The following is a 24415-nucleotide window of genomic DNA, read 5'->3' as shown; positions in this document are numbered from 1 at the left end:
GCATAAACATTGTTCTCCTTTTCTAATGGGCAGGAAGAAATCTACTTAACAATGCACCAGTACCTGATACTAATACTACATTTTTTACTTGACTTTTAAAAATGGGCAGTGAGACTTGTAACTGCCAAACAGGTGAGGCAGGAGTTAGACCCATTCGTGGTTCAACCGGTCCAATCTTGTATTCGGGATGAGGGAACCTAAAATTCAAGATGATGTTACCCTCATCCACTAACCTGGTGGTGGTGCAGACTGAAAATGAAAAGCATAAATGTCACCAAAAAGAATTACATTAATGTTTAATGTACAAATCACAAATGGAAGGGGAATAAATTGATTAAATCCTACAAAATTGCTTTGAATAACTCAGTTGTTGGTTTCCCCATCAATCGTCTCTTCATCTCTCTCTTTCTTCATAGGAGCCGAATCAGTTTTTTCCTCCTTTTCCTCCTCAATTACACTCTTTTGTTGCGCCTCATTCTTCAGCCTTTGAATCTCTTGATCTTTTTCTTCTAGCTTTTCTTGCAAGATAAGTGCCTGCAATAGATGCACAATATTTTTTATGATCACTCATATAACACAGTTACATTTAGATTACCTTTATCAATATTTCGTTTAGTTCAAAGCATCTAAAGCCAAATCACAGATTAACCTAAAGATTCTGGCTATAATTGATTAGTCTATAAATGTCAAACGAAGACAATCATATAGCATCAATCATCAACACCAAAGATATTTGACCCAGAAAATTGGTCTAATACAATTATGCATGCAATCCACCAACTACAGTAACATAACAATAAACTGCAAAATTTACTCCAAGTAAATTAAGAAATGAAAGAAAGATGAAAACCATTTCATTTGATCTTTCCACATCATTTGTAAGCCCCTCCATATGTTTGTGCAGTCCTGCACGCAATAGAACAAAGAGAATCAATATAGCATCAACTTTGAAAACCATGATATAGTGACATTGGTTTCAACTTAATTTACAAAGAGAATCAATGTAGCATGAACTTTGAAAACCATGGTATAGCAACATTGGTTTCAGCTTACTGTACAAAACGATTAAGTGTACCGTTAACAATCTCCCTTATTTTCTTTTGAACAAAAAAGCAGAGGGAACTAAATGTTTGATGCCACAGACACTGTAAGTGAAGATTAATTGTGACGACAATTTGAGTTCTATCCAGATTGGAATTGTGGTAGGATCATAATCCTAGCAATTTGACAAAGAAAACAGAAAGAGGGATGCACCTTATTCATTAGAAATGAATATTCTATGGGTCTTTTACAAAAAGAACGTCTTATCCTCAAAAAGGATTGATTATGTTAAGATATTTGCTGGAAGACTTCAATAAATAAAAAATTGTTTAGTTACTAATAAGTATATTAATTTTGATAAGTAGAAAAGCACTCTAAAATGTTAACTATATAGTATCTGAAAGTTAAAAAGGTATTTTCCTATGTAACTGTAAATGATTGGAGTCTTTTAATTTACTTGATACTTAGGCATCTATATAAGTGAAACCCAGCCAAGGAAATAGATATACATACAGTCGATATATACTAACCTTCAAATTGGCTTCTGAGTTCAGCGTTTTGAGATTTCTGCAAAGCAAGTTGCATTGCTAACTCATGCATCTGACAACAGAATGTAGAGAAAAATCAAGTTAACCAAGAGTTTAGCATTAGGAAAATCAATCACTTCTGGAAACATAAGATAACATCATACTATGGACTATATCGAATTGGTTTACTTAAGTTTGTGCATAATCCTCATTAACCATATAGAATCAGACGTAAAAGTGTTTCTTATCGTAAATCAGCTACCCCCTAACCCCCACCCCCAGAAAACCGCCTTAATGCAAGCTCATGTACGAAATAAAGTTTCCGTTTCTCATAAAAGAAACATAAATATAATAAGAAACCTATAAAAAAAAATTCTCAAGGCTGAAATGATAATTGATACAAACTGAGAAGGATGATGACAGGAACTATAATGCAATGCAGTTGCAGCACCTTTCCTTCGGAAGCTAGATTTCCAATCTCCTCATTTTCCTCTTGCAGAGTCCTGCATTTAGCCATCAGCATCTTACCCATCTTGCTTTGTGGAGTGAAACTGAGTGCAGAAATAGTATCCTGTTTCTCCTTCAGCTCTTTCTCCTTCTCCTCAACCAAATTCTAGCATTATGGCATCACAAGAAAACATAAACAGACTATCTAAAAGCAAAAGACAAATATTGAGCCACTTTGGGGTGCTCTAAAGTAACAGAAAACAACAAAAGTATAACTTCAAATCAGAAATCTTATTAAAACAATTAACAGCAATCACAATCAGATATGGTAGAAATTGGCATGAAATGTAAACAAAGAGATTATTGCCATTTTCTTTCTAAATGCTGATACTTTGTGTGATTTCGAGTTACTGCCTCTGCTTTCTAAAGTTTGCATCTGAAAATGTACTTCAACATATAAAAAGCTCCAAATTGAAATTTTACATTTGACCTAGGAGTGGAGCATATAAATGCCCGCCATCAATCTGTGAGGTGACCATGAAGAAAATTTGGTCAAAGTCTTATTATTTGTTCGGATTTAAATATGATCCCTATTCCTTTTTACATAAAATCAACTCACACAGCAAATCCAGCAGTCAATTGAATGTAAAAGATGTGGGCATTAGTCACAATGCCCTACATCAATGGATCAACAAATGACCATATCTTAGACATGAGCATTGGTCACAATGACCGTCTTCCTTTTTGCAATAAAGTCATTGCTGTTCATAACCAAAAAGAAAAGAGAAGGAGCACGTGAAAGAGTTTTACAAACCTTTAAGCGTGTAAACTCTTCATGAATTGCAGGATCTAGTAATAATCTCCTAGCCTATCAAATCAACCACCATACCAATTCTGTTAGTTAATTTAAACAATTAACAAATAAGAGAACTAATGCGGATGACATGCGGAAATGTATTGTTACCACACACACACACACACACACACACACACACACACACAAAAAGTCTTGTATATTTTCATAAGACAACAAATGATAAAGACAAGGCAAACAAAACTTGCCTGTATGCAAGCCTAAGAAAACACAACTTTCTAGGTATAACTAGCTCAGAATTTCCACACTGATGCCTAACCAATCCCATTAACTTTCAAAGATGCACTTAGAACAGGTTATATACTTCAGAGGAACATTGTCTGAGCCTCAATAAACAAATGAATCCAGTTCTCAGTTTGCCCATCAAGTACCATCCCACAAACCTCAAATATGGCCACCAGTTTTCAAAGCTGAAAAGCATGGCAAGACTGCTTTCAATGCCAGTATGAGCATCACTATAATCTTCCCCCACTGGTGGAAGAGGAATGGATAATTGTATCGTGTAAATGTCTCTCATGAAGAGTACTCAAAGATTAAAAGAAAACAGCAGCAATAGAGACATAAGAGTTGGCTGCAAACCCGTATCCATTAAAAAAAACAAACAATAGGGAGAGGTCAAATCATTGGTAAAACATCAGTAAAAATCTGTCCTTTCAATCATTAAGCTCGGTTATGTCATCTATGGAAACTTACTAAGCTGGATGTCCCAAAAATATCCAAATTTCAAACTCTTAAACCCTAACTCAAATGGCACTTCCTCCTCTCACAAGAATGCATGGGAGGAGGTCATGGGTTCAAATTCATTGGCTGCATGTGTCACTTACCAAATTTATAATAAATATAATAATAAAGAAAAGAAGAAGAAGAAGAAGAAGAAGAAGAAGAAGAAGATAAAACTGAACCATGTACAATCATTCCAAAGCCTCCTTTGGTTCTTGAGAAGAATTGGAAAAAAATGTAGGAAAATGCTTCGAAGACACTAAGAAAGAAGAGGAAGCACAAAAGGCAGGGAAACAGAGTAATACATCAGCTCTGCTGTAGAGGTTTGATAAATTAATCAACATGAAAAAAGGTTCAGTAATGAAGTAGATGTATCACAACATATAAATTACTTTGAGGTAGAGAGCTTTTGGAGAGTGGGTACTTCACACTTATACAAGGAGAAGACTTTGAGCAGAGTGTATCAAAGCAAGTAAATATATGGCTCACAGAAGAAGAAGATAATATTCAATTCCTACCCTATAAAATATCAAAGATGAAATCCCAGAGAAATCATAAACTGAAAACACAAAACGATACTGAACTAACAGTTACAGTGCCTCCAATCCTTCAATTCCATAATTATTGTATACCCCCAAGAAAGAAAATCACAAAATCATTATATTACCTGCATTGATGGTGGCTTGAGTTGCGCTTTTAATTCCCTTACTGCAGACTGGAAATATAAGAATAAATCTGGTCTTAGAAGATCAGAAAATAACATGCAAGTAATGAACATACTAAAAAAACCAAGATGTATTAAAATTTCATAGAAAAATAGGGTTCAGAATAATCATATAATAAAGGAAAATAAGGTGCAGTTGCAAAATTGTCTTTGTGCATAAATTAGAGAAACCTTTGAAGGACTCAGCTCGTTTGTATAACTTGATATCAAAAGACATGTGCATTGTCTTAGTATTTACTCAAGCCATAAAATCACAGTTACTGCTTGGGCCACTTGTATATACTTCTTATGTTTGATTGTTATGGAGTCCTCCATGAACCCCAGAATTGAAACTATGGAACCATGCCATCTCCTTTTTGGATAACCCCAAGTTTATTATGTGGTAATACCATAAAGCAGTTCTTAAAGATTATTACAGCGCTTAAAGAACTTTTTTTCTAGGTTGAGGGGGGATCAAACAAATGGTTTATCACTCTGAAATTCGGAATCAAGTCAAAGGAATTTAAAGCAAAATTTTCAAGGGATGATAGAGGAGCAATTCTTATTTCAAGGAATAGGCTAGTGAAAGCCAATGGAAAGTCTGCAACTTCATCTAAAAACCTTAGGACATTGCTAGACATAAAAATGGTAGATATTTCTGTTAGTCTGCTTATGGACAGACAGTGGATAATTTGTTATTGCACTGCCATATTGCCAAAGAGTTATGGGAAATGGTCTTCGCTCTTTTTGGGGTTCAGTGGGTGATGCCTGGGAGGGTTGTTGATTAACTAGCTAGTTGGCAAGGCCGTTTTGGGCGGCATCGCAATAGGGAGATTTGGAAGGCCATTCCTCATTGTTTGATGTGGTGTATTTGGAGGAACAAAAATGCAAGAAATTTAGATGGGTGTGAGAGGTCAACTTTCAATCGGAAGACGCATTTTCTGAGGACTTTGTTCTGGTGGTTATATTTTGCGCACACTACATACTTCAAAAAAATAGATATGGGAAAAAAAATGTATACCTTTAACTCTGATATTTCTTGCTCTCGTTTTGCAAATGTTACAATGAATGCTGCTTCCTTTTTCTTGGCTTTTTCTAGCTGATAACAAGATTAAACATGGGTGAAATCCTACACATGAAATGGTGAATTTTCATGAAACCAAAAAATAAAAAATAAAAGTAATAAATTCCAGCAATAAATCCCAAACCTGTTCTCTCAACGACTCCTCAGAGGATTTCAGCATCTGAAGATAATCGATCACTAATTTAGGTTCTACAAAGAAAATTCAAAATCAATTATTTGGGGAATGTACGCATAATATGATCACAAAAGAGTTAAAGCTTAGAGCTGAACATACAGTTTACACAAAACTGAAAAATAAATAAAAATAATACAATGAACTCTTTGAGGAAAGGCTACCAGGAGAAGTTCCAGTAGGTATGAAGGATTCATTCTGAAATGAAGAATGCCATATCTGAATCTCAGATTTTGCAGCTTCAAGTTCTTCCTGAAAATTGTCAAAATTATAATTTCATGACCTAGATAATATTTTGTAGCGAAGCTGGTGCAAGACATGAAATAATTGCATTTTATAGAGAGGCAGATTCCAGAGAGAGAGAAAATTAGTGAAAGAATGGGAATTCACACCTCAATCTAAACTCAAAATCTGAAAATCTGAAACTTTATTATCAATCAATGAATTACAAAGCATGTGCATGGATAGTTATAGCCTAGGAAGTAGTTATCAATGATGAAATCATCACACAACTAACTCACATTCATCATATACCAAGATACAATTATAACATATTAATTATTTATAAGTATAATGACACAACAACTTTCATAACATTTTTCACAATTGCTAAGTTGGCAGGTAGTGAATGGTGCAAAATAAAAGTGATGTCAGTGGTAGTCCCAGTGAGTAATATTGCACTAATCACAATCAGCCACCTCAACAAGTTGTCTGTAGCATTGTTGTTTTATAATTAACAGAGCACATGGCTTTCTATTTCTAACAGCGTCCTAAAATCTAGCAACTGTATTCTCCACTAACTAATTTTCCCTCAAATTTTCAAGAACTAAAACAAGCTTGACACATGGATTTAGCTACAATAATCATATTGGCACATGTGAAATTCGGCCAGCCTTAGCCCCCTTGTGCAACTTGGCCAAGCTAGGTCCCCATGCATCCCACATTTCATTATGAAGCCATGACACCTCTGTGCCACATCATCATTCCAATAAATGCAATAGACTCCTCCATCAGAGGCAGAATCATAAATTAAGCATAATCATTATGCATTTCCATAGGTGGCATGGAACCATTTAAACTTAAATTTTAAAAGGATTAGCATTCATATAATTTCAGAAATCCAAAGTTATAGGGGAAAATCTTCCTCTATCCTTTTTTTAACAATCTAAAAACACTTGTCTAGTAGCCTAAGGGCTCCTTGTTCCTTATGGAGTATCTTACTCATATAAAATTGAGAAGCAAGATATCTGTGCAGATTAAATTTTTACACAAAATTCCCTCACTGATGTGAATGGTAGTAGTCTTTTCCCTGAAATTTATATCATCATTGAGCACATAATTTACAGCACCCAAACTGAGAGGTATACAATACAGGAACAAAGATATATAACATCAATTGATGGATATAAATACATACTTGACATGTTGCAAGGTTATCCTTACAGGTCTGAAGACTGCAAAAGAATATTCCAATGAAAAATAAATATTAGGCTTAAACATAATTTGATGCAATATAACAACTGATAGCATGAAAAGATAATGAAAATCATTCTAGATCTTATAATACCTCTCACGAAGAGACAAAATCATCCCAGTTGCTACACCTGGAGCAGTTTCTTCTACTTTTGGCTTACCCTGCATTATGACCCAAAAAAATGGTGTAATCCTCAAAATATACAAAGACACAAGGAAAAAAAACTTAAGCTTCATGCCTCTACAAAATTATTATATAGTAAAGTAAGGGAAAACAATAGAGAACTTATCCTGTGTAGGAAAAAGACTTGAAAATATATGAGGTGTCATTAAAAAATTTTACAATGAAGTTCTGTGACATAAAGATGAATATATGTTATGTATTCTGGAGAAGTCCTAGAATAAACAGAGCCTGAAGGATATGATGCCTCACACTGATGCATGATCAACAGAGGCAAAGATCCCTAGTCCCTACTTCTCACATTCAGATGCTTAATCTCTCTCAATTTCAAGTAATTGGTGACTGATCTCCAAAAATCATATGAATAGGAATATTAAAATGCTGTGGGTTCCATATTTTATCCTTCTTTTTAAAATTCAACAAGAAGCCTTAGACAAGGAAGGAGGATGGATTTGGAACTGATGTTGGACTGATGCAGCAGAAAAATACTATATAATCTCTCAGTAGAAGTTCCTAATATTGAATAAGTAAATCCAAGAATTATGTTTACAACTCAGAAGATGTTTTCTCAATCAGTCAAGTGCAAACAACACTTAAAAGTCTATCCCAGGTCTAGTTGATGCAACACACCAAGCTCATTTAGATATCTAGTCATTCACTAATCTTCTATATTAAAATTTAAGAAAATGGATTGCATCAAAAGTAGCGTGCTTCATTTCAACTTTGACACCCCAAAATAGTGCCTCTTCTTTGGATAAAAAGCTCCATCATTTGGAAGCATGGAAGAGCAACAATTTAAAGATATCTATGAGTTCAATGGGAATAAAAATTAGCTCAGCAATTACAGGCCTCAGCAACATTTCAGCAGAATTTGAATCTATACAATATCATCTCAAACCTGTTATCTCACTCCTCACTTACATTCCCCACCATCTCCCATTGCTTCATTCGCATTTGCTACCACATTTGTAGTCCTCTCTCTCTCAAACACACACACACACACCTCTGTGTCTCTTAAGAGTAAGGTACCCACAATTATCATAGCCATCTATTTTCAAGTGGTTTAATCTTCATCATTCCTTCATGAATATAAAGATCACAACAACCAAGCCTTAGTCCAAAGATTTTGGGGTCAGGCATAGATCCTTAATAATCCTATCAAAGTTAGTTACACGTATTCTTTTATGTCTTTCTATTTTATATAAATTTGTTCTCTTTGTTACCCCCTTAATTGACATTGACATGTCCTTTTCACTATTTCTACTAATGTTATTTCAGATATTCCTCTACCTTCATTACTTCCCTCAACTTGAATCAGCTCACTCTTCCTCACTGGTGCATTAATCACTCTCCTCTATAAATAATCAAATCATCTCAAGCAACTTTCCCTCACCTCTTCATCAATAGGAGCTACCCCTATTTTTGAGCAAATTCTATGTTTCAAATCCTATCCTTCCTTACCCGTCCAGGTGTAGCCTAGTAGTTGGAGGCTAAAAACCCAGACATATTCGAACCCCTCTAGGAATTCCCCTGGATTACTTGATACATGGTTCTAATGGGTGGTACCTTTTATCCGTAGTTTTCCCCAGGGATGGCTCCAAATTGGCCTTGGTAAGGTTTCACATCATCAAAAAAAATCCCATCTTTCCTTTTTTTTTTTTATATATTTGTAAGTATTGATCAACGAGTAGTTCAGCCAATATCCAATGGAACTAATCTGATGCAGTCTTTTATATAGTGTAAGGTTGGGGCAGACACATTTTTTAATAAAAATCCTATCTTTCCTAATATTTTCACTTACCCATCTTAACATTCTCATCAAAACTACACTCAAAAGGCTAAACTTAACACACTCAAAATAAACAATTTTGATCATAGTGGGTACTTACTACAACCCAAATGTACCATAAAAGAACACTTTGCATATAAATTGTTCTCAATTTCATGCCTAATTTCAATGCAACATTATAACAAGTCACACATGTGTCAATGTGGGCATGCTCTAGCTCTCATAATAACAATTAATCACACAAAAAAAAAAAAATCCAAAATCACAGAAACACAATAAATACCTTTTTTGAGCCAAAAATATCATCTTCATCATCCTCAAGATCCCCAAAATTTCTCTTATTACCTAAACAAAATTATTAGCACACACAAATTATTATCTTTATTTAAAAATAAAAAATAAAAAACACCCAACAGAGAAAACGAATTAAAATAAATAAATAAAAACCTGAACGCCTGGCATTGTGAGTTCCAGGAAAATCGCCTCCGAATTCATCGTCCTGTGTTTCACAAACAAGCTCAGAAATCAGAGAAACTACAAAGACAACGAAAAAAAAAATAGAATGAATTTGAGAAATTGGAGGAGTTGTTTACATCGTCGAGATGGGTGTGGGAAGCCATGGAATTCGAAAACCCTGGGATTTTGTTTTCCGCGGAGAATTGGAATTTGGAATTGTGAGCTGTGAAAATATCAAAACGGAGGAGAGAATTGTGCCTTGTGTTTGTCGGTAGTGAGCTTCGAAAATCGGAAATAGTGAAATAACCTCTTCGACTCGTCGTTTTGTTAATCTTCAATTTTTTTGGGTCAGGCTCAGGGTTTGGCTATTATGGACCCAAAACCCAAAATGTTCACCAAAGATTAGGTCCAATTCTTACATTCTTTTTTTTGGGCTTGACCAACCTCAAATCCAAATCACTATTGATTTGAGATGGATACAATCATACAACTCTTTTTTCTTTTTTTTTTCTTTTTTTAATTTATAGGAGTTGGATATAACTTAACTTACACATTGCTTACTTTTCTTTTTCACTTTCTTTTTTTTTTCTTTCTTTTTTTAATATTTATTTTATAGAATCGACACGTTGCTTACTTCGATATTTAAAAAGTAGCACTTAAAATACTTGTAAAAATCCAAATAATTATATATCATTTTTATACCAGTAAACTAATAGTAACTTTGAATTACTCATTTATGGTTAGCTTCGTTACACACTCTTTTCTTTTCTTTTAAGGAAAATGTAAGTTAGACTTTGTTAATGACTAAAATCACTTTGGAATACACTATCCAAGTCTAGTGAAAGATCTTCTATACACACATTAATATCTGCAAACTGAGTTGATCTTCTAGCAAAGACATAAATAAACTGATTAGCTTCCCTCTTAACATACTTGAAACTGGATCTCTACAAAGTATTGATAGAGTCTTCTATTTCATCAATGATATGGCCAAACATGGCCTTTGAAGGTCTGTGGTTATTAATTGTAGAAATAACACGCTGGTAATCACCTTTAAACTCAAGTTGGAAAATGCTAATTTCCATAGCAAAATTGGCCGTTCTACTTATGACAAGTGCCTCGACCAATCCCACAAAAGATGGAGGTTGAATCTTCTTACTAAGCACTGCCAAAACATTTTAAAATATGTATATATCATTCGTAAGATTCAATGAAGCAGGCTCTTAAGACTCAATCATCATCGTAAGCACCTTCTCAAATGGTAATCACTTTTTAGGACTTACTTTAAGGGAATCTTATTATTTGTTTTATTTTATTTTACTTTTTTTTAGACATACACGAGTCATATGTGGATAAAATGATTCTTTTTAAATTACAGGTAAACATGCAAAGGTCTCAAATCACCGTAAATGTTATTTTCTTCTCTCTTTTTTTTCTTTTTTTTTTTAATTGTAAATGTCATTTTTCTTATTATTCTTGCGCTTCAAACAGTGTATGGATTTTAAACATATGCTTGCTTCATAGTTGTACGTTACAGATGAATCACATAGGACATATATCATACCAAACTTAAATTTGACTTTTATTCTTTAGCCTCTTGGGCTGGAATAAAAGACAAATGTGATGATTTTGTGGAACCGAAAGTATGGAAAACTTAAGCTGGATCCCAAAAACATAAACAGTGGTGGCTTTAAGTCTTTGACCTAACATGAAGTTGTCGAGTTTAGGCCCATGGCCTAATGACGGAAAAGATAGTTACGGGTTCACATTTTTTTTTGTTTTTTCAACCACTACATGATTGGACCCAAATGGAATTGGAGCCAGATTGGTGTGGACAAACCTGATTTATGCTTGACAGCACAAAATTGAGGTTGTGAAAGATCTAGGATTCTTTTCTTTTCTATTTTTAAAGACAACAAATGAAAAGGTTAAGCCTGATAGCACCAAATCGAGCTTCATTGAGGTTGTGAAAGATCTATGATTCTTTGTTTTTTTCAATAAAACAAATGAAAAAAGTTTGCTTGATAGCACCAAATTTAGCTTGGTAAATATCTAAAGAGTTAAAGAAGGTATTAGTATTCAAAGAGTTTGTTTATTCCTAAATAAAAAAGTTAAGGGGAAAGGATAATTAATCATGACAATTCTATCTAAATATGACCGTAATAGCTCCCTACTTGTTAAGAAACTAATACCTAATAAGTTAGAAAGTAAAAAAAGCATGTGTGATCTCCAGTGAGTTAAATTATAGTATAACCTTAACTTTACACTAGTGACCAATGATTTCAAATAAAATAAAGTAACAGTCCTTAAATTGAATATAACTTCCTAATATGATATATTATTTATGCTATATTAACATTATTTGGATGGTTGGATCTAGAATCCTCTTAAAATGACTATAGTAAGTGAGACTGGAATTAAGATTTTTTCTGGAGGAAGTGAGTTTTGTTGCATTATCATAAATGGTTACTAATTTACTATGCTCAAAATTCTTACTACGACCAACTAAGTTATCATTTTAGGTCTTGGGTTTATGGGAAATGGAATGGGATCATTGGAAGATTAAAGGCTATTGTATAGGGTCTCTTCATTAAGCTTAAAGTCTAGTTTCTCCAAACTAAATAGCATCATTTTACTTTAGAAAAATATAAATATTGAAGCTCCATCCTCAAAGCCACAATGGCAAACACATTATATTGTCTCTGATATAAATTGGTTATTTCACATGTCTCCTACCGCCCCTCTAATATTTCAACAAGCAATTCATGCAATCACTAGGTTGAACCATTGTATGTGGCTTTTCTATGTCCTTAATGACTTTTAGAATAGAAGTGTCTTGATGTGTTCAATCAAACCTCTCATTCTTCATGAAAGCATCTCTTATAGGGAATCGCATGTGCATTTCTGTTCCTCTATGACTTTGATTATAACTTTTTTTTTTTTAAAAAAAAAACCATCTTCTTTTTGGTTATATTTAATTGTTGCATGGAGATGGAGACAAATAACCTTTTAGTCAAATCTTACCACACAATGCATCAAATGCAAAGGAAAAAGATGACAACCCAAAGTTAGTTTATTGCTTAACCTGGATCATCTTATTATTGTTTTCAATTTATTACTTAACATGGATCATGTTGTTAATAATTTATAGCTAATGATCCATGTGAAAGGTATAATAATCAAAGGGGGACACTAGCCCTTAGCCTTGTCCCACACTCCCACCTCTTCCGTGATTGGCTCGTGTGGCATGAGACCCTTTTCTCAAAGGGGGCCACTTGTCATCACATGATTGGCACATGGCACGTGTGCATCAAAATAATACAGGTTCTTTGTTTTAAGTAAACCTTTTCTTAATCTTCATGGATAACAAAATAGATAGGTTGACATGATTGAACTAAGAGAATTTATAGGTTTGTCGGCATATTGAATTTTCTTAGCTACGTTGAATGCATCAATTCAGGTAGGAAAAAATTTTTGTGACGGGGGGAGACATAGTAAACACGTGGGGTCCTCACCCTATGAAAGAAAAAAAAAAATGGTTTACTCATTGGTTCTTTGTATATTGGATTTGTCCAAACTACGATAGAAAAGATTCTTTAACAATTAAAGAAAAGACCTATAATTTCTATGGTTAGGCGGCTAATGCTTTTCTTCCACAAGCTCTCACACATTTCAATTTCATTTACATTTGATTTAGTGGAGTTGTTGGGATTTAATAAAGGTCGTTGAGATCATTAGGACTAAAAGTTTTTTTTAATTGTCCTTCAAATAAAGTTTTTTAATGGTCTAACTAGTGATGCAAGAAGATAAGACAAAGAAAGAAAATGGTGGGTTTGAAATTGGTACCTTTGGTTGGAAGTTGGAACCCAAATTATATACCTTTGTTGAAAGTCCAAATTTTTGAGTGTGAATGATTTCCAATGTTTTTGCTATTGGTCATTTCCTTGCTGCCAAGCATCACCCAACCCACAATAAACCAATGAATAATTAGTTGGGATGGTAAAGGATTATTTATGAGAGGAGAAAATTTTTCAAGAATTCATTATTCATGAGAACATATCTCATGCATCCCTTACATTCTCTATTACTTAGGATTCTTTCTTTTTTAATAAAACTAATGGTTAACTTGTATAAAACGTGAAAAGGCTTAATATAAAAAATAAAAAAAGTAATATGATACATATTTAATTAATAAATATTTGTGGTATCATAGGAAGTCATCAAGAACATTAAAAGTTTCATTTTATATTATCACTAATGTTATGCCCTTGTGATGTATGGTTAATCGTGGATCATATATAAAGTAAGAAAAATATCTTGATAATATAATTAAAATGAAATAATAAACATATATAAGATAAGAAAAGCTTACTTGAAGTTACATGAATCATAATAATGCAAATTATATAGGACCAAATTTTAATTAAAAAATCAAAGATTAAAATATATAATGAAACTTCTTTTAAATATCTTGAAATTTAACAAATGAGTTAAACAGAGAGTAGTATTATAATTTTATTAAATCTTAAAATTTCCCTTAAAATAAGGCATTTTAATAAATATACTTATAATGAATCATATGGCAAAATTACTTCTTACAACTTGTAATATTTAGATTAACTCATATCTTTCCCAACTTTTATTAATAAAAAAAATAAGGCAGATTATTAGATTCATAATAATAAAATTTATTTTAAGTTTTTAGAGATTCCTGCTTGTGGTAAAATTTTAATTGGAGTAGTATTTTTTAAATTTTTTTGAATATTTTGGTGACATTCACTAAATCTTATATATAAAAGCGCGAATGCGCGAATGCACTGTAGCTATAGTGCTTTTGGTTTATTCAACTGGTACTGTAGCTACAGTTCCTAAAGTTTTTTTTTTTTAGTAATCGGTTTGTGTTTTTTTTTTCTTTTAAATATTTATGTAAGTTAGTATATATATTGTTATATTGACACAACAAATTTTCTTATATATAAAAGCGCAAATGCACTATAGCTACAGTGCTTTTGGTTTATTCAACTAGCACTAAAGCTACAGTGCCTAAAGTTTTTTTTTTCTTCAGTAATCGGTTTGTGTTTTTTTTTTTTTCTCTTAAATATTTATGTAAGCTGGTATATATATTGTTATACTAACACAACAAATTTTACAATATTTTCACAATTATTAATGTGTCAATTTTTTATAAGTTAAAATAAAATAATAAAATATGAGACTGTTACCAACCACAACTAAAAATAAATATTTTGAGAAAATGTTACAACACTTATTGTTATTACAATATTTTCACAATTGTTGAGATCTCAGTTTCTTATAGATCAAATAAAAAAATGCTAAGTCCACAACATTTTAACATTAATTTCTACTGTGCCTAAAGTTTTTTTTTTTTTCCAATAATCGGTTTGTGTTTTTTTTTTTCTTTTAAATATTTATGTAAGCTAGCATATCTATTAACTATATAAAAAGAGCCAAAGGCTCTTGAATTTTTCAGTTTATTCAATTAGTGAGGTGCACTTTTTCTTTTTCTTTTTTCTTTTTTTTTCTTCCAAGTATGCCAGTTGGTTTGAGCTTTTTTTTTTTTTTTTAAGATCTTTATATGTTTATTCTATACTTGCAATACAAGTTTACATTGTAAATATACAAAAGTGGTTAATATTATACACATTTGCACAAAAAATGGTAAATATTGTACAAATTTTGTAAATGTGTACAAAATTTGCCAATTTTTTTGTGTCTGCAATATAAATTTACATTGTAATTAATTACAATGTATACATAGAGATATTATGAAAATATTGTGACACATGTGTCAATTTCTTATGGGTCAAAATAAAATAATAAAATATCATACCAAGATCTAGCACAACTAAAAATGTCATGACATTTTGTTGTTATTACAATATATTCACAATTATTGAGGTATAAGGTATAGGTCACAATAAGATAATAAAATATTGGACTGGGATTCGTCACGGTTGAAAATAAAGGTATTTTGAAAATGTTGTAATATTTTATTATATTCATAGACTTTTTTTTTTTTTGTTGGTTTAGTCAAATTTAGTAATCTATATATAAAAATAATAAACGGGAAAAGCTATCATAGATTCACTACGGTAGTTTTGGCTTGTTCAATTTTCACGGTTTAGCGAGCCGCTTTTTTTTTTTTTTTTTGTGAATGCATAAAGTTGCAATAGATTTGCTATATTATTTTTGGTTTGTCCAATTCACACTGTTTCACATTATAATAAAATATTAACACAATAAATTGACATAATATTTTCACAATTTTCGAGATGTTAATTCCTTATAGTTAGACATAAAATAATAAAATATCATACTAGAACCAACCACAACTAAAAATAAAGTTAATGTGAAAAAAGAAATGTACATCCGCAATATTTTTTACAATACTTTCATAACAAATTATAGGTGGTAATTTGTTTTTGGTTCTAATTTAAACTTATCAATGAAATTATTTTTTTGTCCACCAATAACAACCTGTAACAACCTACTACTTATGATTTGTTGTGAAAATATCGTAAACATAGCATTTCTTTTTTGTGAAAAGGTTAAAATATCTTATTGTCATTATAATATTTTCAAAACTATTGAGTTGTCAATTCTTTACAAGTCAAAATAAAATATAACAAAATTATAAAGGTATTGTGAAAATATTGTGTTATTCTGTTGTGTTTTTAGAAATTTTTTGTGGGTTTAGTAAGTTTTATTGAACCAAAATTCACTATTTCACTTACAATTTTCTTGAGTTGACTTTTTGTATTTTTTTTTCTTTGCGCACCATTTTAAGTAAAACTACATAGTTTTACAAACAAAAACAAAAACTTAGGAAACAAACATTGTTTATCCTTTATGTTTTGGGTAGTTTATAATTCCTCCTTCTTAAACTTTAAAATCAAGCAAGTTTTCCCTTAATATTTTGGAAAAGAGCAAATATGTCATGTTATTATTCTCTCAGTTAAACCCTAATGAAAGCTTATGATTCTTAAAATATTTTATTGTGTAATGTCTAAAATACTCCTACTAAATTTTTACATCCTAAAAATTTTCTTCCAGTATTTTGAGTTTTAGATGGTAATAATTCTTGGAAAGTTAGAATGATAATATAAGGTGTTTTATTTGCTATCTAAAGAACATTGATTTTCTAGGTTTAAAGTTTTAAAACTTATAATTTATCTAATAGAAAATTCGATAACACATGCCTTTTGTTATCTTTTTTTTTTTTTTTCTTAGCAAAACTCAATTGTTGATTGTTGAAGGATAATGATATTCGTTATAATTCTTAGAAGTTTTTAGTGAATAGATATAATGACTATAGCAAATAAGTACTAAAAAACTATTATAGTAAAATAGATATTTATATGTTAAATAGTTCTCCTAATCTTGTGGTTGATCAAAATTCTAAAAATTAATGTCTCTTTTGATTAATGTAAATCTCTATGTATTTTAAAAATCAAATGATTTTATATCTTTATTTTGTGTTACAAATAAAATCTAGAATTGATCCTAATCACTACTTTTTTTTTCCCCATGGCTAGCACGTGCTGCCCTAACTGGTGACTTATTAATGTATGAAAATTCTCAAATTTTTGTATTTCGTAAGTTTCATTTGAAAAGGTATAACTAAAATTCAATTTTGGCCCTTCAAGTTTGGGATTGTTTTTATTTTGGCCCTTTAAAATTTGAAATTTTCATTTTGGCTCTCAATGTTTGACTCAAATTTCATATTGGTCATGCCGTCTGGTTGGTTAGTAATTGGACTATTCTGTTTCCTTCATGTTTAACTATTTCAATGAAATTATAGCTAAAATGTTATTGAATGCACAAATATAGTTCTTTTAAGCATAAAAACATTTTATAGATGGTCAAATATATTATTACAAAAATGGATTATAGAGTTAATAGGAAAACCCAAATTATTAGAGAGATGCTACATCCATTGATACATAACATATCACATCGTAGTTAATTATTTTGGTGCATTGAACCAATTCTTGTTTTAAGTTATATGATTCATTCAATATTACCTAACAAAATTAAAAAAAAAAAAAATATATATATATATATATATATATATATATATATATATATATATATATATATACACTCCTATTTAACCCGAAAGGAGAAACATTTTCAAAGATTCTTTTCCCTTTATCAAATTTGTCGTGGACTATAAGCTAGCCTTAAGAAGTTGAAAGACGGTAAGGCGTGATCAAAGAAAATTATCATGTTGTATACTCATGTCCGACTTCTCAAGTAATGAAATACTATGGTTACAAAGTTAAGTGACAAAATAATAAGATGCATCAACTTCAAAGCTCCATGCTTCTTATAAGATAGTATGAAGAGCACTCTATTGGTCACCTTTCCTAATTAAGATTATTAACATCTCATAATTATTGATAGTACTATTAAATCTTTTTATATTTCTTATTGAGTAATGTTAGCAGGCTTTTAGTGTGAACGGAGGAAACTTCTCCACATTTTAATGTTGTAATCTTAGTCGATATAACTGATTTTCCTTAATAAATTAGTCTTCTTCTCTTAAAAAAAAAAAAAAAAATTTGAATTCCTCCTGCCCTCTACCACTTGTAAGAATTAAACTGTCAAAAAAAGGACACAATTGTAACAAATCATCTCATAATCTTAATTACCACCCAATTTATCTAAATTCAATATAATCTTAATTAAAGATAAAGTACTAGTTACAAGTCTTATCTTAAACTCCATCTATAATCTAAATTCAACATGACCTTAATTAAAGCTAAAGTATAAGAGTTACAAGTCTTATCTTAAACTCCATCTATAATTTAAGGGTATACAAGAAGCTTATAACTCCCTTGAGCTTTTAGGTCATGGGGGGGAATTCACCTTTTGTATCAAAGAAGCATGTATGTATAAGACAATACACACACACACACACAAAATGGGGTTCCCAATCAATTTCACTTTTTACACTTTTTGGGGGCATGCCATGAATGAAAGAATGGAACAAGATCACATGTGAAGCTACAAAACAAATCATGCTTCATGTAGTTGTGGCAAGGTTGATGAGAATGTGTATGCAACTTAGGAAACACAATGGGCCCCTTCTGCATAGCCCTAGCCAGTTCACCACTCCATTGTTGAGGGGTCAACTTCAATGCCTATCTTTTGGTCCATCAAGCTCCCAACACCATCCATCATTTCTCAATGGCCATGGATGAAAATTTTGGCCATTGGGAACAAAAAGGAGACGTGAGTGGCACGGTGACACGCAGTAAAAGCATTTTTGTCTGCAAAAATAGAGAGAGCCTTCCTATATTTGATTCTTTTTTCTTTTTTCGTGATACAATTCAAATTTTCACAATTGCATGTAATTATCGCTAAGTTTTTTTTTTTCTAGATGTCCACGTGTGAGAACTACTCAAAGCCTACCTTTTTGAGTGCATGCATGTATATACCCATAATTAAAGCTCACAAGTCAAAAGTACACACTTTTTTTCTTTTAGATTTTATAAATTTCATGTAGATTAACTATATGAAGGTTGAAAAATTACAGATTTATAAAGTATTATAAATAGGGTATAAGTGTTAATTGATACCCGTTAATTAACTATTTTAAGAAAATTTTAATATCATTTTTATCAGAAATATAATAAATTTTCAAAAATGATTGTTGGTTTTTTTTTTTCCTCTTCATAAAAAAATTTTAAAATTTTTTTTTTTAAATTAATGCCCTTAGAAGATCCATTAACATTTACTTAGTTGAATTTTTATATTCAAGAAACCAAATAAGATATAATAACCATCCAATAAAAAATTAAAGCTTAAAGTTTAGAATTTGTCACGTTTCAAATCTCTGGCACCTTTTTGTTGCAAATTGCAGTTGTTGAATAATATATACTCCTTGCTCATTAAGGTTAAGGATGATATAGATTGGGTTGGCTTACCTTTATATCAAAGATTATAAATTAAATTCTAAATATTATACATAATTTTTACACGAAGTAGCATGAAAGGTCACAACATAGTTGAAATTAAGGTCTTGATTACATATTATACTAGTATTCAAACTATTTTGACATATAAAGACAACTTATAGGTCCTGTAGCCTAATATATGATGCTAATTAGGACGTACTAAGAATGCACAAGGTGGGTAATCTAGATTTGATTGCTAAAAATAAAGAGGGAAAAGAAAACTCTCTCAACTAAAACTTTGATATTAAAATTTAGTTTTATCTATGATGTATCTTTCTCTTTATGATTTTTAAATAAAATTTTCAGTCTTCCCATAAAAAATAAAAATCTATACAACTAAAGGTTACAAAGTTTTTTCTTTTTCCCTTTATGAAAACAACAAGAATTGTGGTAGAAAAATTGAAGCACAACTCAAAGATAATTTTGAATTTAGTAGGAGATTTTTTTTTGTTGGGTCAAACAATATAAGATGGCCTTCCATATTAAAAAATATCACCAACCAACGAGAAAGCAAAAGGGCTTAGCTATGTGAATCTTTTTCCACTAGTCAACATATCTTTTTCTCGATATAGATTGACCAACTAATCCTACCACCAAACCTAATGCTTTTTTTTTTTTGCCCCCCTCTTTTTCTTCCTTTAGCATTATAAACGTTCATTTGATAATTTCTCATGAGATGATCACTTAACAAGAAAGTCATCTAATAAGCCATTTTTGGACATGTTGGGTGCAATTAATCACAAAGAAGAAAAAAGGGAGTCATAGACTCATAGCAAAGAGAAAAATAAAAATAAAATAAAATAAAAAAGAAGTAACACGGTCAAACACCATTCCACCTAAAAGATTATTACACTTCATTGATACATTTCTTAGTGATGATTTCAACATTACTTTTAGAAGCACATAAATTGCACTTGAACTAGCAAAGCTGGCCTGGAAATAACAATCTCTCTCTAAGCCAATTACGAAATTGAAGCCACTCAATTAGGATAGACAGTAATTATGGGAAACAAGGACAAAAATAATGGTACATTGTCTCCATTTTTGCAATTACAATTCTCTATAGTACATATGCCTAAAGCAACCTAATAATTCTATTATTTATTAAAATACATTTTAGTGGGTTCGGCTTTTCTCCAATGCTTTTGTGTATTAGAAGTTACACAGAACTGACACGTGTCCTAAAATAACCACGTGTCAGTTATGCGTTTCATTCTGTACTACACTGTGTACAAGATGCGAAAGCCTAACCCAACTGCAATTAGTTTGTGGACCACCTAATATGGGTGGTCCTATAATTCCAAATGACATTATGACAATGTTTATTGGTTGAGACTTGAGACCACATAGCAAGGGTGGTCCTTGGACTACCAGAAAATTATTTCTGGTCTAGAAGTTCTATATATATACTTATGTGATTTCAAGTTTCAATCTAAAACTGCTCTCTTGCTGTATAAGATTCTAAAGCTGGCAGTGTTTTGGTACACTCATGAAGGAAACACTAAGGTATCTAGCAGGACTTGCAGGGCCAAGTGGTTATGGCTCAAACTCCACTGCTGAGCAAGTCACAGAAGATTTCTCTTGCATGGTCCCTCCCCATCTAACTGCTATAATCACTGGTTAGTCTCAAACAACATTCTCTTACCAAAACTTTATGGTAAGGGAAACAAACTCTCTTTTCAGTGATAACTATATGAATAAAAATCTTTATCCCCACTCTGAGTGTTCATGAAAGTGTTTTGCTTGAAAGTTGAGCATTGGAGTGATACAAAAATTGTTAAACAACATGATAGAATGTTAGATTTGAGATATTTCATGGCTTTCTCTCTATCTGTGAGTGTGTCTTTCTGTTGGCTTCAAAAGATTTATGAAAGTTTTTTGTTAATTTCATGTTTCTTTTCTATTTCATTTTATTTTTCTTCTTCTCCATTTATTTTAACTTGATAGAAAATTTTGATTCATTCTCGTAAGAACTCTCCTGGGATAATCTGCCAAATTTAGTGGATGCATACAAGAGTATGTTTTTAGATAATTTTCTGAGGCTTTCTTTGAAGAAAAATAGTATGTGTGTTCAAGATAATTTGCAGTATTTTTAGGAATATTCTCCCTCCAATTAATATACTTAATGCAATATGGTAGTAGTTCTTTTAGTGGTTCTTTTTGGCTGCACCAAGATATGGTTTTGTCTTTTTGGAATAGCAGTAGTATCTAATTGGTCCCCAATAGATCACTGCTTTTTGTACTATATTATGTCATGTTTGCAACAAAGTTTCACCATTTTAATTTTTAAAATTTCTCTTTTAAAAATAAATACATAAAATTCTCATGCATAAAACACATGTGCCATGAATAAAAAACTAAATAAAAGCTTTTGGGTTTTGTCATTTCTATTTTTTTTTAAGGGGCAACATCTGGTATTGGAGCTGAAACAGCAAGAGTGTTAGCAAAGAAAGGTGTGAGAATTGTGATTCCAGCAAGGGATTTAAGAAGAGCAGCTGAACTGAAGGAGGAAATTCAAAAAGAGAGTCCACAGGCAGAGATTATACTATTGGAGCTTGATTTGAGCTCATTAACTTCTGTGAAGAGATTTTGTACTGAGTTTTTGTCACTAGGATTATCCCTTAACATTCTCATGTGAGTATCAAATATTTGTTTCTTATTTGTGTGTGTGTGTGAGAGAGAGAAAAAGAGAGAGGTATTTGATATGATACTAATTGTGAAAGAAAACCATTTTTGCAGAAACAATGCGGGAATATTCTCTCAGAATTTGGAGTTCTCTGAGGACAAAATTGAGATGACATATGCCACAAATTATTTGGGTAATCTATTAATTTGTCCTTATATAATTGATAGTGTTAGCCTTTAGGACTAAAAATAGTTTAACCCAATAATAAGTTATATGTTTCCTGTTGTTTTTCCACTAATTTTTTGTGATTATTTTCTAGTGGAACTTTATTTTTGGACACGCATTTGTGTTCAAATACCATTATTTTAACCCAAAAAAATAAAAATTGTGTCCAAAAAAATAACAAACTCAATGGCCTGGACCAATTGAAGCAGAGTGATGAAGGGCCCAGATCCGATTTATTTAGAAGCTCCAGATACTGAGGCGGGCCGGGCTTGAAAATTTTTAAAGTAAAGACCGACCAAAAAGTAAAAGCAAAAAATATTTGTGGAGCCTTAAGTAGTGCTCCAAACAGGCCCTTAGGGCCCTCTGTTCTTCGACCGTGACTCCGTGAGATGTGTGAAAGGGTGAAAAAACAATTTTTAGCACTTACTTGGAACTTGTTAAAGTGATAAGTTGCGCATGTGATTGAAATAGTATGACTTTCATATAGATTTATCAATAATTCCATTCTTATTACACATTAATCACAATAAAAAGCTTGTTAAAAATTTTGGTGTTACTAGACTTATCGAGGAAAAAAATGTGAGTATCATATAATATGGCTTTTCAACCAAAAAAAAAAAATCATAATGAAAAAAACTTTAGTTAGTTTTGAGATAAACCCAAGTGGGGTCTTGAATCCATTAATGATAACTTTATTAACAATTTTAAGTGATTTAACCACAAAAAAAAAAAAAAAAGATTTAGTTTTTTTTTACTTATTATTTTTAATTATTTTGGCAGGACATTTTTTGTTGACAGAAATGCTATTAGAGAAAATGGTAGAAACAGCAGCAAAAACAGGCATCCAAGGAAGAATAATAAATGTTACTTCTGTGATTCACAGTTGGGTGAAGAGAGATTCGTTTCGTTTCAATCAAATGCTCAATCCAAAGAAGTAAATATTTTCTCACTTTTTACTGCTCCTAACATGAAAACTTTGTGCCGTAATTTCAGTACTAATGGACCTCTCGACCTCTACACACCAATAGAATTGCAGAACTCAAAAAGTGACATGAAAAAGTTTACTTTTGTATGAAGTAACTTGCTTTTAATGACTACTATCACATTAACTATAGTACTCCAAAGAGTATCTATTAATTTTCCCAAAAGAGTAACCGCTAAATTTGACAATAGCTAGGAAAAGATTTACCATTGCTGACTTATGTTAAAAAATTAATAATAGTACTACTCTTTCCAATGTTTGCAGCTACAATGGTACTCGTGCATATGCTCAGTCAAAATTGGCAAACATATTGCATGCTAAGGAAATGGCAAGGCAGTTGCAGGCAAGGAATGCAAGAGTTACTATCAATGCAGTACATCCAGGCATTGTGAAGACTGGAATCACTAGAGCTCACAAGGGCTTTATAACAGGCATGAATTTATACTCCTAATTCCTTTAATTTCATAACCATTTGATTAGAATATGTTAGCGGTGTTTCACAAAGTGCCTCTTTTACCCGTTGTCCCAAAAACCTACGTTATTAGAAAATTGTGAATTTAATCATTTAACTATTATTCTAATGGTATTACGCTAAATTTCATGCAGATTCTATATTCTTTGTTGCTTCCAAGTTGCTGAAGTCTTCGTCTCAGGTTTGTTCACATGCATTAACCCTATCAGTTTGAGTTCTATTGCAATAGATTGCATGCAAAAGAGAGAGACAGAGAGGATTTTGATCCATTTGGGTATTGATAATATGGTACATGAATTCTTTTATGCAGGGTGCATCAACCACATGCTATGTTGCTCTTAGCCCACAACTAGAAGGGGTGACTGGGAAATACTTTGCAGACTGTAATGAGAGTAGCTGCTCAAGTCTAGCAAATGATGAATCTGAGGCACAAAAGTTAGTTAAGCAAACTCGTGCTGTGATTTACAAACGATTAGGTCAACCAGCAGCTTAAAATGTATCATATTCTTCTGTAAATTTAGAGACTTAGGAGTCATGTAAATAGGATTATGTATTTACAAATGCAGAAGACAACAAAAAAGACTACTAATAGACAATAAAGGGGCTTGAGAACTATTCCTTTCTCATCTCCTCTTAAATAACAAAATATTAAATGTTTAC

At 31.7% G+C, this 24415-nt stretch overlaps 2 protein-coding genes across 3 annotated transcripts; one reads left to right on the top strand and one right to left on the bottom strand.

Moving 5' to 3' along the window:
* Positions 1–18: 18 nt before the first annotated feature.
* On the bottom strand, positions 19–9757 carry LOC142631873 (FKBP12-interacting protein of 37 kDa). 2 transcript variants are annotated; one of them, XM_075806204.1, is made up of 15 exons: positions 9605–9757; positions 9459–9510; positions 9295–9356; positions 7136–7203; positions 6986–7022; positions 5733–5820; positions 5521–5585; positions 5334–5411; positions 4277–4324; positions 2830–2883; positions 2020–2181; positions 1572–1641; positions 851–906; positions 346–534; positions 19–249 (listed from the first exon to the last, which is right to left on the bottom strand). In XM_075806204.1, the coding sequence occupies exons 1-14, from the start codon at positions 9629–9631 to the stop codon at positions 364–366; spliced, it is 1038 nt and encodes a 345-aa protein (XP_075662319.1). In that variant the 5' UTR covers positions 9632–9757; the 3' UTR covers positions 19–249; positions 346–363. The 2 variants fall into 2 exon arrangements, with proteins under 2 accessions (XP_075662319.1, XP_075662318.1); XM_075806203.1 differs by lacking the exon at positions 19–249 and having other exon boundaries at positions 251–534.
* An 11001-nt stretch (positions 9758–20758) lies between these two features.
* On the top strand, positions 20759–24415 carry LOC142630225 (short-chain dehydrogenase TIC 32 B, chloroplastic). The gene is made up of 7 exons (XM_075804198.1): positions 20759–21069; positions 21853–22084; positions 22190–22269; positions 23082–23235; positions 23548–23714; positions 23890–23936; positions 24066–24415. The coding sequence occupies exons 1-7, from the start codon at positions 20940–20942 to the stop codon at positions 24246–24248; spliced, it is 993 nt and encodes a 330-aa protein (XP_075660313.1). The 5' UTR covers positions 20759–20939; the 3' UTR covers positions 24249–24415.

The sequence above is a fragment of the Castanea sativa genome, chromosome 4 (genome assembly GCF_040712315.1).
Source record: "Castanea sativa cultivar Marrone di Chiusa Pesio chromosome 4, ASM4071231v1".
In the NCBI taxonomy this organism is placed as follows: domain Eukaryota; kingdom Viridiplantae; phylum Streptophyta; class Magnoliopsida; order Fagales; family Fagaceae; genus Castanea; species Castanea sativa.
This window is presented reverse-complemented; position numbering and strand designations above follow the sequence as displayed.

Excerpts from the sequence above, each read along its gene's own strand:
- LOC142631873 (XM_075806204.1), bottom strand. The coding sequence starts at position 9,631 with ATGGCTTCCCACACCCATCTCGACGAT. Across the intron at positions 7,023-7,135 it reads ATTTTGTCTCTTCGTGAGAG|TCTTCAGACCTGTAAGGATA; the intron begins GTATTATAAGAT and ends ATTCTTTTGCAG. Across the intron at positions 907-1,571 it reads ACTCAGAAGCCAATTTGAAG|GACTGCACAAACATATGGAG; the intron begins GTTAGTATATAT and ends TATTGCGTGCAG.
- LOC142630225 (XM_075804198.1), top strand. The coding sequence starts at position 20,940 with ATGAAGGAAACACTAAGGTATCTAGCAGGACTTGCAGGGCCAAGTGGT. Across the intron at positions 22,085-22,189 it reads TTATCCCTTAACATTCTCAT|AAACAATGCGGGAATATTCT; the intron begins GTGAGTATCAAA and ends CCATTTTTGCAG. Across the intron at positions 23,715-23,889 it reads TCACAAGGGCTTTATAACAG|ATTCTATATTCTTTGTTGCT; the intron begins GCATGAATTTAT and ends AATTTCATGCAG.